The 16,446-nt window shown below is 40.1% G+C and overlaps 1 protein-coding gene across 1 annotated transcript in view; it reads right to left on the bottom strand.

Moving 5' to 3' along the window:
- Positions 1-2,252: 2,252 nt before the first annotated feature.
- The window catches only part of LOC139441028 (teneurin-2-like), a 2,123,458-nt gene continuing 2,109,264 nt past the window's right edge, over positions 2,253-16,446 (bottom strand). Inside the window, exon 14 of the mRNA XM_071221851.1 lies at positions 2,253-2,608. Within this exon, the coding sequence (XP_071077952.1) occupies positions 2,253-2,608 (356 nt within the window). The remainder of the gene's footprint in view (positions 2,609-16,446) is intronic.

The following is a 16,446-nucleotide window of genomic DNA, read 5'->3' as shown; positions in this document are numbered from 1 at the left end:
GGAAATTAATGATGGCTTTGGAAGTGTCCGTGCGGTGGTGTGGAACCGTGGGGCAACTGTCAATCTATATGATAATACATTCTCAAACTTCATAAACTCAGCGATGTGAAAACGCATTGATTTCTCCGCAAGCTAAACAGCATTTGTCAAAGAGAAAGAGCAAGTTTACTGAAGTTAACACCTCGGTCCGCAGAGGAGCTCATGCCTCATTTTTATTTGCTGTAAGAGTTTAGGATATGCCGTGCACAATTTCTTATTTTTAGTTCTGGCCCCAAATGAGAACAGAACATGTATTATGTACATCTTTTGAATATGTGAGATGCTGAAAAATTAAAGAGAAAACACGTTCTATCTGTACATTTTAAAATGCCCCTCTATCACCTGAGCTTGAACTCTGCCTGCAATACCCCTACGTACCCTGCCGGATGCAGGCACAAAAGCATCGCTTAGTACTTCTAAGTCCATTATTCTTCATGCACTTCTGACTACATTATAACTAGCATTACCGGAAAAAAAAATGAGATGCTGTGTATGCAGGGATTTATACAGACTCTCCAAAGGTGAAATTGTTCGAATATGATGTTTCAAATAATGTTGGAAAAAAGAGACAACTAATAGTCTACCAACTACATCATCAATTATAAAGTTTTCCCATCCATAACAGCTCTGGGTGAATTTGAGGCAAGCATTTTTTTTTTTTTTTTTGCTCCCTTTGCTTCATAGAAACCTCCCTTTATTAGTTGAGTTTTTAAAGATATATACAGCTTAACAAGAGTGAAGACTCTATAAATGTATATAAATAATTCTGTGTAGATGGCTTCCATGAGACCAGTGAGAATACTAACCATGGAAGATTTGCTAAAACACCTTGTTTAAAATGTTCCTTAAGTTCTTGGACTACAAGTGATTTTATTTATTAGGCAATCAAACTGCCTCTATTTAAATTGTATCTGACACACAGTTGGGAAAGTGTATCAGTAAATGAATTCAATGTATGCCTTTCTGAAAACTTCTAAAAGTAATTTCCTATCAACTAAGCACCTTGGAGTGTTGAATGTGCCAAGTGTCAGAATTTTGTTAAAATTCAAAAGGAGTCAAGTGCAGATTTTTCCTTGAGAGTACACCTTGATTAGCTACATGAACGAAGGCATAATTAAGACACAACCCCTTGTCCCCACCATAGAATAAATTACTTCAGAATTAAACATAAATTTAAATGCAACAAAGTGACATCTTTTTGAATATATGCAACTTACCCAGGAAAGGATGTATTTTCAACAGTTTTGAGATTAAGTAAAATTGAACTGTGCTTTTGCATTCACAACAAGCTGTCTGCCTGCAAATTTCTTTTTCTTTTTTTAAATGCAAGAAAATACTTAAAGCTGCTCTACCAGAAGTTTATAATATTTTATATAAACACCCTTAACTGATCTACTTGTAAACATTTTAATGGTAATTCTTTTCGCAAACACACAATATATTCATAACAACCCACACAGCATTTAAGGTTTTCGTCATACATCAACTGTACCTAATGCAATTTCTTTTATAAAAATGTTTTTTGACTAAACACAGTTGTGAGTCACTGAGAAATCCACAAATAAGCACCTTATCTCTTTAATGACTTTTTTAAGGCTTCCCTGTGTTTACTGCTTAATGATCGGAAGCATTTAATTTTCAAAGTGTCATTAAAACCCATCGGCAAAGCTGATGGATAAGCAGTAGTGACTGGTGACAGGAGATGTGGGAAGCCATTCACCCACACAGGTACCAAGCTGAACATTAAGCGTAGCAGAGACCACTTTTTTGAAGACAGGCCCCTTCCAAGTTGTCACCATGAAACTCCAGAGCAACCGTCCAAGTTTGATCTTTAATATGGATAGCAGGTGATGCTGCCTGGAAATGAAGGTCTAAGATAAGGTAGGATTCTTAAGAGATCTTCATGGAAAAAAAATAAACCCAGGCCGCCATTTACTGGGAAGTGGAAATCAATACAAAGACTTAGAAACTTGCAAAGAGAGGACATTTTCTAGCTACAGGCCACAGTTCATCAGCTTTTCTCTTTTGTGATATGATTTACTTGCTAATAAGCCCACCTGACTCTACCTGGCGACTCTGTTATCATCAAAATACGATTTTAAAATTCTCTCTTCATTTCTTGTGTGCTTGAGGTCGGTTGGTTTATTTTCCCCCAGCTCAGAGCAGGCAGACACAGTCAGTTTAAAAGAGAATGAACGGTTTTAGATGCCTCTTTATTTAAGAATAAAAACAGCCCGAGCCCCACAGTGCACAGCACCCAGAACACGGAAAGGTATTTGAGAAGCAGGCCTACCGTTCTCGTCATCTGACTTATTTTCGTTGTCAGAGTCAGTCAAGGTAAGGGCTGAGTTTTCGCGGCTGGACAGGCCGGAACTGCGCCGGGACTTGATCCCTCTGCCCCACAGTCTGATGGCGTGCTCTGGGGACATCCCGCCCTCGGTGTCCGAGTCGCCGTCGGATCCCGTGCTCAGAGAGTAGCCCTGGTGAAGGATCCCCATGTCGGAGCAATAGCCACTTCGGTGGGGGGAGGGCTCACAGATCCCCAGTTCGGCCAGGGTGAAGTTGGTTCCTGCGGAGACAGCAATGGGGAGCGCGTTAACATGTGTGAAATGCTTCAGGAAGATAAAATTTGTTCTTACACAAAGCAGACAGACACCTTTCCCATCCCCCCAAATAGACAAGATTTGCCACAGTACATAGGACTAGGCCTTGGGCAAGAGTATTTAGGATATTGGGGCAAAGTTAAAAACAAAAAGCGGAAGCATCTAAGATTAATTTTAATCCTAGGACAGAATGCTCGGGTTTTATTTCAAAAGTTTCTAAGCATTTACTATTATCTATGGAGCGCCGTGTAGCTGAAAAAGCACAAAATTTGTATTACCAGCCAATATATACCGAGCACTTCCTTTGCTCCAGGTGCCTTTTCTTTTGCAAATTTTATGTTACACTTTAAAATTTTGCAACTTATATGGGTGATCATAGTATAATTATTCTGTAAATAAGAAAACCGAGGAACAGAGGAACAGAGAATTTAAGTGACTTACCAAGGTCATACATCTAGACTGTAGCAAAACCTGGATCTGATCTTGAGCTGTCTGTCTTCATGTCAAAGAACCTTAATCCTCCAACAAGAGTGAGTGGTGGCCAGGAGACCTGGGTACCAGAGTCCCAGCGTCCCACTGGGAGGTCTCATGGTGGCAAGTCTCTGACTCCTTGAGCCTCAATGTTCTTATCTGTAAAATCTGTGTATTAATCTCTTCAATTCCCCCCAGGAAAACTGTGTCTTATATGTGATCGTCTACACCAAGCTGTTTTCTAAATGTTATATAATTTGTTAGGTAAATCAGCACCTAGGGATGATGGGTCAGTCCTTTTGCTTTTAAATAGTATCAAACAATTCATCTTTGCTAACACAATTTAAAACCACGAGTAGGTTTCACCTCTGGAAGGTGAATACGTACTCACGTGGGGTGTGCAGGGGTGGGTACAGGGTTGAACGGGAAGCACGAGGGAACAGGCGTTTACTGAGCTAGCACGTGTCAGGCATGGGGCCAGGCAATTTATAGCTTTATCTCATTTAAGTCTCATCATAACCCGGCGGTGTAGGGGTTGGACACTTTACAGAGGAGTTAAATACTGAGTCCAAGGTCACACACGGTCAAGCGGCAGGTCCAGGATTCACCTCTAATCTGCAGACCCCAGGCCTGTGCTCTTCCTACAATGTCAAACGCTCTCAACCAAAAACCAACTTGGCAACATGTTTGCAGAGTGAATGCCCTACTCGTGGGCTTTAATATTCAGCTTCTTCCCAGACGTGTTAAGCTTTTCCTGCAAATTACATGACATCATGGGGTACACTGCATTTATTGATATATAAAGCTGATTTTTAAACAATCTTTGGCCAGTGTAAGGACAATGAAAATAAGCACAGTGAAGAAATGCACTTCCACGCTGTAAGTGAAGAGAACCGCATGGATAGCACGGAAGCCAAGGGTCTTCTCACTCTCCGTGTGCTGCGTTCCTGCGAGCCAGTCCCTCTCACTCCTGTCTGCAAACTTCACACTCCAGGGCAGTCCGCCTACGTGATACCATTTCTCAGCTTCTGGTTTTAAAAAGCACCAAACTGTAACAGACACGTATTTTTATCCCCAGGTTTTATTTTTCTTTATTCGCTGCACACTGAACTTCCTACTGGTGTGACTGTCTTTGCGGGGTGAACCTCCTCATCGGGGCGCTAACCCGAGCGAAAATCCCCGTGGGCAGGGGGTGACTGCCAAGCACTGTGTGGTGACTGCCAAGCACTGTGTGGGTGACAGCCAGGGTGGTCCTGGCTGCGGGCGGGCAGCACACTTCTGGGTCCTGGGTGTTCCCCGGCCGCTGGACCACACTGTCTGAGCCTCTCTGCCTGTGCGCCTTGCTCCAATCTGCATCGCTGGTGATGACACATGGCCTCGTAACGGTGCACTGACGTGCATGCTTCAGCTTCAGCAGTCGCTAAAACTGAGGTTATGGATATATATCTGACACTACAGCACTTTTTATTGTTGCTTCTCTCATTCTTAACTAAATGAAAAAAAAAACCAAGTTGTTGATTATTAGCATTTTCCCTTCTTGTCTTAGAGCTCATGGTTTTTCTGCACAGTCACGAAATGCACTGCCTCCTTTCCCTACAATAACTGGAAGCAAGCCAAATTAAACATATGTGTTTTTATTTCACATGTGGGAATTTTTACCTGTAGGATTACATTTGAAATGGAGTGTATATACAGGCTCCAGCAGAAGTAACGCCTGCTTGAGTGTGGTTGGTAGGGTAGTAATATGGGTGTAATAATTTATAGTTTTAAATTGAGCATTTCACCTAACATGTCATATGGTGTGCTTGAGTATGATATTGTTATGTACAGAATCACATGCTTACGATTGTGTAATAAATAGGGGCATTATCTGTGCCAGACCCTGTATGTTAAGGTGACTTCCCTGACGGCTTTCCCCTATGGTGCCTTTTGGAACCAGCTTCAAAGAGCTCCTCAGGGGGAGAGAAACATCTGTGTGAGGAAGACAGCCTCAGTTTCCAGAGCATCTCCTGTGCTTTTCAATCTGGGGACTGGAAATAACAGGCAGTAAGCCCAGGGCTTGGGAAGCCATGGCATAAATACACTGTCCTTTCCCTGGCCATCAAATTACTCGATGACAAGAAGTTAATATGTTATTAATCTGTTAAAACAAACTTGAGGTCATCACGAGTCAGTTGAACTTTGCCTAAATTTTAACAGTCACCACAAATGTTAGCAAAGAAAAGGGTATGTTTCGTGAGTTTCACCTTCCAGCTTAGCGCCCTGAAGCCACAGACGAGCAATGTTGTAAAGAAACTTGGAGGTATGGCACTGAATCCACCAGGAAAAGGTAAATAAGTTCACAGTGGCTTACAGAAAGGCAGGTTTTCCTCGAAAAACAGAATTGTGTTCTCAAAAATTTTACCTTCTAAACTTCTCATCTTCATCTTCCAATAGGACCACACCTTCCCAACGCCACACACTCCTTGCAATTCCTAGGTTGCTACCTTTTTGTCCTTAACTAACTGAAGGAATAGAAATCTCATTCTCAATACCTGGGGTGGATTGTGGACCAAGCCTTTCCCAAGTTTGCTAGCTTAACATATGAAACAGGTGAGCCGTATACACAGTGAAAAGAAAAAACTGGTCTATTGTTCATTAAATCATCCAACAAATGTTTATTGTTCCTGGTGCTATGCTAGGCATCGGAGATGTAGCAGTGAGCATTATAAAAATACAATCCATGATATTTACAGTATAATCAGGAAAGAGACATTAATCAAAGAAATCACATGAGCAAAGTACAGTCTATGCAGTAATAAATACCGTACAGGAGAGGGCGGGGGGCCTTGGACGGTCACTTGTAGTCCAGCCCTCCACCCTTTACCAGCGTGTCCAGCTGATGGTCACCCAGCAGTAGGCTCATTGCTTTCAGGGCCCGGACATCTACTCCATGGAGAAGTTACCACGTCCCCTTCAGTTTGCTCTTACCATGCCCAGTTTCCCAAACGTTCCTCTATGTGAGTTTATTTCAGACAAATGCTTTTCGTGGAGTCTAACCCGTGAAGCCCCGTGCTCAGCATGTAAATAGTATGGGAGGGATTTAATACTACGTCCACTTATTATTTGCACTTACTTTGCTCACTGATGGAAGACTGATTTTGCTTTAATTCATCTTGTACAATTATGCCTTTATTAAGCTCCACGGCGGCTTTGAATGAAAGAAAGACACTAGTCACTGTATCGTTCTCCAAGTTACAGGTTTCTAGTGGAAAGCAGTCAACATTTCATTCCTTCTTTACTATGTTGCAAAACAATAGAAAGAGGCACAACATTTTAGCATTCATGAAACACAAGGCTACCCTCTACCTGCCTCCCATCCCCTCGCTATCACTAATTAAAGTCGATGAGGACAGTGTCTCCAACACATTTCACCTGAGGCATGTGTTTTATGGCTATTGCCGATAAACTGCCCAGGATGGTCCGATAGGATGTTATCAAGGGGAGTCCAAATTTTTATAGATGAACGATTACATGAAATCTATGATATTGACACCACAGAACACAGTCTTTAAAAATAACTCCTGATGAATCACGTCTGCTTTAAGTTGTCGTTTTCTTGGCCATAACCTCTATATCACCCCCCAAAGTTCTAGAGAGAAATTTTGCAATAGGTATCAAGTGTCATCCTTTGGCTGACTAATTGTAATATTTCTAAGGAAGGACATCTCGGCGCATTGTGGTCATAGCGTTATTTTCCAAGTTGTTACCAACTTCTCACACTTTCAAAACAACCTTTAACTAGGAGAAGCACATATGGTGCTAAGTCAGACTTCTCACGCCAGGGTAAAACCAGGGAATACAAATAGCACCGCAAATGTCAGCATTTGAACAGATTTTGTACTCTGAGGCCAGGAAGGTGGAGTTAACTGTAGTAGTGGTGGAGTACAGTATAGCATACTTTTATTAGCTAAGTCTTCACTATGTAAGTCCTCTGAATTTAAGAAATGTTACACAGGGAAGCAAAAGTTGCTATAACATGAATATAGTTGCTAACAGTCACTTATAAAATTCATCCCCACCCATCCCCACCCAATTACTACTACTGTTTGTGTTCCTGTCACCCACACATCAACGTCCATGTCATCAATTACCTGCTGATAATAGCAAGGAATACAGTGCTAATGTGAGATTAAATTACAAAGCTTGTGAAGGTGTGGGTTTCCAGGAAGTCAACAAAAATGCTGCTAAAATACACTGGGATCATAAGCAAGGCCACAGATAACCAAAATCTAACAGAATCAAGCTATTAAGAGAAAATAGAAATGGATGTTGGCATGACGATGAATGCTTCAAAAGGTAATGTGATGGATTTCTGGTTCTAGACCAGGATGGAATTCTCCACTTCTCTCTGCCCCTCCCACTAAGTACAGCGAAAAACCCTTAACAGTGTGTATACAACGCACATAAAAGAGTGTAGAAGTTGTTGGGAAGAAGTCAGACCTCTTAGGGTCCTGGGACCTGAGGAAGAACATAGTGGTGAGTTCCTTGGATTGTCTTTTTTCCTCTTATATCCCAGACCTGTTGCTGGAGAAATATGCAAATTGGAAAGGCCAATGGGAGCAGACAAAATGAGCCCAAAGTCAAGTCCTGTGTAATACAGCTCCATCCCCCTCATTCCACTAACAGACCTGGGGGGAAGCAAAGAAGACCACGACCAGGTGGTGAGCCAGAGCCTCACCCTCATCCATCCGGAGCGAGCCTTCCCTGACTCCCAGGCAAAGATGTCCCTGGAGGCCCTGGGAGGATCCTGGACTTCCAGCCCCACCCGGTGTCGGAGGAGGCTACCTGTTAGACCTAATCTACCACCAAAGAAGGATTCCTGGTGACCAATAAGGAGGTGTCCCTTCTCCCTCTCCACCAGGTTGGTACCTGCAGAGTCCTGCTGGGGAGTCTGAAAGCACCCCTCCCCAACCCCCCGCCTTGTCAGCAGGCCAGGTGAGGAACCTGAGCTTCACCTGCACCATGCAGTCAAGCCTCAGGGTCTCACTTCTCCCACTGCCTTGGTGTCACAGGAGGCCTGCTGAAACAGAAGATTTAAGTAAGATCCCAAGTTTCAAATGATACTTCACATAGCCAGAATACAATAAAAGTTAAAAAAACCCACTCATACCAAGAACCAGAAAAATATCAACATGAATGGTGAATGATAATTATTCAAATAAACGGTTAATGAGAGGTCCTTAGGAAAAATAATGCATACATCATATATTTTATTGAAAAAAAATGATCCTCCGTGGTCATATTTCAAAATGTAAATCTAAAGTAAAAGATGGAATAATGTAGTCATACAATTCTGCTATAAAATGTATATTATGCCCCCCAAAATTGATATTCTTTTTTCTTTTAAATAATTATAGCATAATTAGAATAAATTGTATTAAGCATAAAATAAATTACACTTGATAATAAATTTTATTTTTTCAAAATAAATTGCAATAAATTACTTTTACTATTTAATATGAAGTATGGGTTCTTTTTAAACACTGATTCTTTTTTTTTTAAGTGGCCTTTTTCTAGGATCATTTATCCTAAGAAAAATAATCTCTTGTAAATAAACAGGGGTCACTTTTCCTTAGCAAATGTTACAGTCTACATTTTAAAGTCAGAAATGAATATCAAATATCCAAATTTTTCTAACAAGCATTTAAAAAAGGATGTAAACTATAATGTTATAGTTGTTTTTATCAAAGTAATTTCTCCAGGTGCCTTAAAATTTTGTAAAATAGAAAGTCATCATGAAAAATGTGGTAATTATAATTGATAAACATAACTTTTATTTTTGTTTGATTATTCAAAGCATATCACCAAATTAGTTTCTTATATTTAATATCAATACCTTATATTTAAATTTTGAGCAATTATAAATATGTATGAGCTACACAAAATAATCAGTCCAAAACAATTATCAACATTATCTAAAATATTATTTTCATACAAGTCTAAAATCTACATATTTGTATATGCAATAATTTTGAAATCCAAAAGCAACTACTTATGAATTCTAATGTTTTATGCTGCGTATACTAAAATTATTCACATAAATTCTCTCTTAATGCTCTTCTAAAGTTCATCTGATTTTACATATTCAGATATTTTTCCAAATGTTGACAAAACTGTTCACAAAAAAAAAATCCCGTGGCTTAAAACTACAGAGGAGGTGTACATGTATTATCATTAATAAAAATTTAAGTCAAATATTTGTATTTCAAAAGCACACTTTAAGAATCACAATGTTCTTTTCTGTGTAGCACCCAAAATGTTAATGTTTTGGTACTTCTAAATTTTTATTTTTATTTTATTTTTTCCTTCGCCTTTTTTTAATTTTTATTTTTTATTGTTGTTCAAGTACAGGTGTCTCCATTTTCCTGCCGCCACTTTCCCCGCCCCACCCTCCATCCTACCCCCCCTTTGCCTTTGTCCATGGGTCCTTTATACGTGTTCCTCAACGACTCTTCTCTGTCTGAATGTAGGATATGTAACAACTTTTTACAATTTGTAACTAAAATCATTCCAATGCAAATAAACACATTTCCAAACCAAGAAAACACCCAAATCGCAAGTGCAGATGGGAGAGTTCCCGATGCCCTGGGTTTCTTTATAAGCTTTATACTTCAAAGAGGAAGGTGAACATGGCCTTCCCCTCTGATACTGTGGCATTTTCCCAGTTCCAGCCTGAACAAAGCCCAATTTGGGAAACTGCAAAGCAGAAACATCAAAAGGTCCTGCCAAACAGCTGCCAGAGCATAAAAAGAAATGAAGCGCCCAGTCGCCTACCTACCTGGAGACTCTTTGCTGCTGATACAAGTTCCAGCAATATTTAAACTCAGTTGCAGCATTAAACACTACACGAATCACTTCTCCTACGTAAGAACGTTACAGTGGTGTGCATCTATCATGTGAGACTCTGCCTTTCCAAACAATATTTTTGATCAGAAAAAATAAAAAGGGCAAGAGTGAGGTAGCTGCAGTAGCCTGGCGGCTGCCCTACATCCAAGAACGGCTACTAGAGTAGCTCACTGAGGACTTCCTAGTGGGGCAGGCATTTGGATGTGTTGTACATTGATTCCTATTCAAATCCGCACGTTTTCCAGTTTCTCCCACACTTCTCTGACGCGGGAGTTGCTCGGAAGTGGGTAATTTTATTTCCATGCCTGGAGCTTGTGTGGATTTCTTACTGTTACCGATTGCTTACTCAAGCACTGGTGGACAAAGAAGAAACTCTTCAGGATTTCCTCTTGGAATTTATTGACCCTTAAACACTATATTTAGAATACAGTATATGTTGATGCATATTACATTGAAAAATAGAGTATATTCTAACGTAGTATGTAGTACTCTATAATGTCTATTAGTCAAGGTGATTAACAATGTTTTTCTCCAAATCCTTACTGATATCTTGGGTCTAGTTCTTCCAGTTACTGAAGAAACAGTTAAAGTTGTAACTAATTATGCTTTTTCTCTCTCCCTTTACTTTCACCAGTTTTTCTTCTCCTCCTCCTCTGTCTCCTTTTCCACTCATTTATGCATCTTTTCCACTCCTTTATGGTAAACGTCTCCACGTATTTGTATTTAAAATATGTTCCTTAATGCCATGCTTGATATATACCGTTTCTCCAATTTCTGTGAATTCATAATTTCTGTATTCTAAATATTTCTCAGCCATTGCCTCTTAAATACTTCTGTATTCTTTTTCCCACTAATTAAGCTAAATACTATCCTTTTTTCTACATGTCTCTATTATATTTTAAATCTCTTTTTTCTCTATATTGTCTCTTGCTAATTTCTTTTGGTTATTTTTTCAGTTGACTAATTCTTTCTTTAATCGTGCCTGATCTTATATTTACTGAATGTTCTTTTTAAAATTTTAACAATTATGCATTTCCTTTATAAAACTATTAGAGCCTTTAATAGTTAAGTTTCTGTTCAGTGTCTCTATTATAGTCTTACTTGCAAATTTGTGTATTATTCATAGTTGAGAGTATGTATCTGACAAAATCTAATGTTTTAGGACTATAAAGATCAAAATCAGGTGTTTGTTGATTTGTTTGTGCTTAATTATGGTGTGTTTCTTTATGTACTTAATTATATTTAATTTTAGTTGAGATTCATTTATTTTAATTTTCAAAAATCATAGGGGCCTAAAAATTGAGGCTTCTGGTCTCCTGAAAGTTCGGTATTTGCTTCTGTCTAAGACCAGGGTACTATTAACCACTTACCTCTTTTCAAATTTCTTGCTTTATGTAGGAATGTAAGTATTATGTCCTCTTTCTTGCTCAAAACCTAAGGTCCAATCACGTAATTGCACCTCTGATAGCAGCCCTTGCCCTCAATGAAGACCTACTGTGATTTTGCAAGTCTGTCTTTAGGTGTTGTCTTTAGCTCATTTTTCTTCTTTCTTTGTTTTGTCTTAGCTTTCGGGGACTTACTGTGACAACTACTTATTGTTTATATATATATATATATATATGTTGTTTATATATATAATTGCTTATATATATTTAGAACATTCCAGAACAAAGTAGAAAGACAATAAATATCAGCTATTACTAGTACTACTATTATTAGGTAAATACTATCACAAGTAAGTGCAGAACTACACGATGGACATGACTCCATTTTCAATGTTTTTCTACCACCACACACACGAAATACTTTTTTCAGTTAAGCTGCACATGGTTAGATATATTTAATGTTTATTCCATTAAGTGAGGTAATATCTTACTTTCTCAAAGTAACACAACACATACTTGAGAGTCAGCGGAGACGCTACTGACATCAACGGGCATTGTGGCAAAGGCTCACACCATCTGCATTCTCAGCACTCGTGGTGGTCCCGGTCTCCATCACGTGCTTGGTGTTTGGAAAACATTTTGACTCTCCCATCACTGAAGGATTATTGTAGATCTCAGCAGTTAAGGAACTCATTTATATGCTGACAACTAGTGAGATGGATGGCTCACAGTCTGTCACCAGGTAAATGCATGTATAGCGGATACTTTGTTTCAGTAACTAATCAGAGTCTACACTGTAGCCAAAAATATTCTGGGAGAAATATTAATAATATATTCTTGTTTGTAAATCAATTCCTTAAATCAACTGCTTTATCACCAATTACTGTTAGGGTTTAGATACTTGTGTAAAACCATGCTAAGCATCCAGCCATCGAGTGTGCAGAAAATGGCAAGACTGTAGTTTCCCAGTGCCTGTTAGCATCCGTTCAAAGGGGAGAGAATCATTGAAACTGAGTAGAGTTTGCCTTTTCTTCATCTCCCATCTTGCTTCCTGTGTTCTAAACACATGTTGCAGGTTACAAATACACGGAAAGCCTTAATTACGTTAGCATCTGGCAGCTGTTGACTTACAGAGAGTTGTTGAGTCACATAAACTCAATGTCAAAAAGAAATTCAGGAATAGAATACAGACGCTTGCTCAGTGGGGTAAAAGAATCCTGTGTCATCACAGCTGAAATAATACGCCACCATCAGCACTACTGCGTTCATGGGGTGAGCGATGCTGTAACTGATCAGCTTCAGCAATACCGGAGACTAACTTGTCACTAAAATGTATCGATCCCGATGTAGTTACAGCCATCAACCAAGGGCCTTACAAGCATTGCTTTCACCACCTGATGGACTGTAATGGAGACAGCAGCTTTACAAGGATTCCAGCATATCTCGAGGCACCAACTGATGACTTTTTAAAACCAAGATCTTTGTACTATCCACTCAAAACTGTCACCAAAGTTATATGACTGTGTTAAGTAATGTAGGTCATACACTTCCTATTGTGAAAGAAGTGAGTCTCCTGAGAAACCAGTAAGATCTACAAACCTTTAGCACTGACCACACTTAGCCACAAAGGGACAATTTCATGAGTAGAGAATTATTAAAAGTAAACATAATCAACAAAAGAAAAAAGCAAACAAAATATAACCAGAGACATTGAAATGAAGAACAATGTAACAATAGCCAGAGGGGAGTGGGGAGGGGATAGTGGGGAGAGGGGTCTATAGGAGCTACTATAAAGGACACAAGAACAAAATCAAGGGGGAGGGTAGAGGTGGGACTGGCTGGGGTGGGGTGAAGGGAAGGGGAGAAAATGCAGACAATTGTAACTGAATAAAAATAATAATAATAATAAAATAAAAAAATAAATCTTAGTCTTAACAGAGACCTCAAAATTCAAATGTCAATTTACAAAAGCACATTAAGAAAAATATAATGAGCGCTGTATGTTGTTTATACAGACGCCTATATTAATGGGATAAATTTGGGCTGGAAAGATACACACCAAATTCTAGCAGCAATTAATTCTTGAGATACACAGAGAAGAAAGCAATCGGGGGGGGGGGGGTCCTGAAATAAATGTAACAAAATATTAACACATTAATTACAAGTGATCGAGTGATGAGTATTATGTCCTTTATTCTCTGTACTTTTCTGTGACTTAAAGCTTTTTTTCTAAAATTTAAAATAATTTAAAAATTGAAACCTTGGTCCAGATCATCTCTATTTCATACCTTGAACTAGTTGCGATATCATAATTTTTCTGTTAAGTCATGGCATTCAAAATTTTCACGTTTATACAATTATACTACAGATAAATGCCTTTAATTGCATGTCTCTTTAAGTTCCAGTTAATCAGGAATGAAGTTATGAAGCAAAAGGAAATGCAACCAATGAATAAGTAAACTGTGGTTCATTTAGACAATGGAATATTATTCAGCATTAAAAAGAAATGAGCTATGAAACCATGAAAAGATGTGGAGGGACCTTAAATGCATATTACTTAGTGAAAGAAGCCAACCTGAAAAGGCTATATACCATACAATTCCAACTATATGACGTTCTGGAAAATTCAAAAGTGTGGAGACGTAAAAAGGTCAGTGGTGGACAGGAGTTAGGCCGGGGAGAAGACCAAGCGGGGCACAGAGGATTTTTAGGGCAGTGAAAATACTTTGTCTGATATTATAATGATGGGTACATGTCATCATACATTTCTCCCACAGAACCCACAGAATGTGGGGCACCACGAATGAATCTTAATGCCCATCATGGACTTTGGGTGATTATAAGGTGTCAGGGTAGGCTCATCAGTTGTAACGAATATTTATCACTGTAGTGGGGAATGTTGATGATGGGGGAGGCTGTGCGTGTGGCAAGAAGGGGGTACACAGGGATTCTCTGTACCTTCCTCTCAATTTTGCCACGAACCTAAAACTGCTCTTAAAAATTCTTTTTTTTTTAAGTAAACGCAACCAAATCACCACAGGATGAATATACTGCCAGGAAGCCCATGCACTTTCCTTGGACAGGAGAAAGACTATCCCCGTGGCTAGGAATACTTCAGGAGCAAGAAACCCAGAGTTTGCATCCCTACTCCACCACATACGGTTTGCTCTCATGCAAGTTAATTGGCTCCCTCCCCCGCTCCCAATCTGCAGCCTCCTCATCCATAAAATAATGACACACTTGTTCACAAGGCTGTAGAGAAAAAGTTATCCATGCCCATAATAGGCAGGAAGGCAGAGCATGTGGGTGCAGACGGTGGGAGTCGATTGGGGATTTTGCCTCCAACTGAGGAGGGGCAGGAGGTGCTATGCAGGCTGAGGGGAGAGTGGCGGGAATGCAGCTGACATCCAAAAGACTGAGACAATGCAGGGGCCGGACAGTTTAGTACAATAGGAAGCAGAATTAAGGAACTACTTGAAATTTAATAAACTCCAGAAACTTCTGGGAACAAATTTATTGCAATGCAGACATTAACACTGAGCTCATTCATCATTCACTAGGGCTGCCTTGATTCACACGGAAGAAAATTAAATTATGGGGACTAGATTCAGTTTTCAAAAATGAGACAATATTAAATGCAATGTAAAAACACTGTCCTTAGAAAGAATCATTCTTATGTCAGGGGCGGAACAGAGCAGTTACGGTGATGTGTGTTGTTACCTGTGGACCAAAGCATTCCTTAAGTGTGAATTTTAACTATGAATTCCAAATCCACAGAAATGACATAGGATGTCACAGACTTCTACTTTTCGTCAGGTGGAGGTATCCTCTTTAAGACAGGAGGTCTTTATCTCAAAGCACTGCAATTCACATTTTTAGATTCACGAGTGAACACAACAACAGAAAGAAAAGTCGGTGTCGATGGGATCAGGGCCACCTTACCCAGTCAGCGCCGGAGAGATGCGCTGTGTGCTCAGAGACTGTGGGGCCCACCATACTTTGAGGGCAACACAAAATGGTTCAATTTCTTTTAAAATCAGAAAAAAGTAGACTTTCAGTGTGGGGAAAATGTTTAATTTATAATAGTGATATATTTGTCTTTATACAAGTCAGTTGTAAAATGTAATTTTAAATATTCTGGGGGGAGGAGGGGGCAGGCGAAGGTGGAAGTGCCTCGGGGGCCCACGAAGGTCACGGTGCAGCCCCACCTCCTCCATGAAATCCTGACCTGGACGGAAGGCCCGGTAACAAGGGATCAACCCGCCAGCCTCCTCCAAGGATTTTAACGAGAAATGCAGATTGCGTCCTGAGAGTGTTATCACCTGGAATGCAGAGAGGACATCTTCCCCAAATACTCCTCCAAGGCTTGGGCCACCTGGTTGCTTTAGAGGCTCAGGAAAGGTGCCTGGTGTCTGTTTTCAGGTGTTCTGGCAAAGGCCACCCCCTGCTAATATCATCCTGCCTCATCTAATTAGCGGGACGACCTTTTAGTCATCACAGACACATTCCTTGGCCCTTCTTCATTGTCCCCCAATATCTCTTGGAATCCGGTGAGTCTATCGTCTGTCTCTCCTCCTTGGTGTTCAGAGAGCACGCTTACAGAAGATTTTCAAAGCAAACTGCCTTAGGAATCAACATGGTCCTTGGAAACTGCAAAAATTACCTCCCTCCACAAGCAGCGAAACAGGGAGGTCCCTGGGCTTTCCAAAGTCACAAAGTATCCCTCTGATGGAGCAGAGAAGTCAGACCCATGTCTCTGCCATTTTTTTTTAAATCAGAGGTCACTCCTAGTAGATTGCGTCCTTCTTGGAAAGCCAACTTCCCCCAGCAAACCTGCTACTTCTCTGGAATGACAGGGAACGGAATCCACTGTGACACTTAAGTGTCCTCTGTGGAGACACGTCTTGCTGAGGTTTTCCAGGTGCTGTATGAAAAGCAGTTGCGCTACCTGACACTTGCTGAGCCTTCCTGTGAGAGACAACCTTTCCCTTATTCAGGGCGCTTCGCTTTCAAGGGGGACATTGATTCTGTCTGCTCCCTCTGGGCCTGTGAAGGGACCG

Source organism: Desmodus rotundus, chromosome 6 (assembly GCF_022682495.2).
Source record: "Desmodus rotundus isolate HL8 chromosome 6, HLdesRot8A.1, whole genome shotgun sequence".
NCBI lineage: Eukaryota > Metazoa > Chordata > Mammalia > Chiroptera > Phyllostomidae > Desmodus > Desmodus rotundus.
Note: the sequence above shows the minus strand (reverse complement) of the source record. Positions and strands in the feature narration are given on the sequence as shown.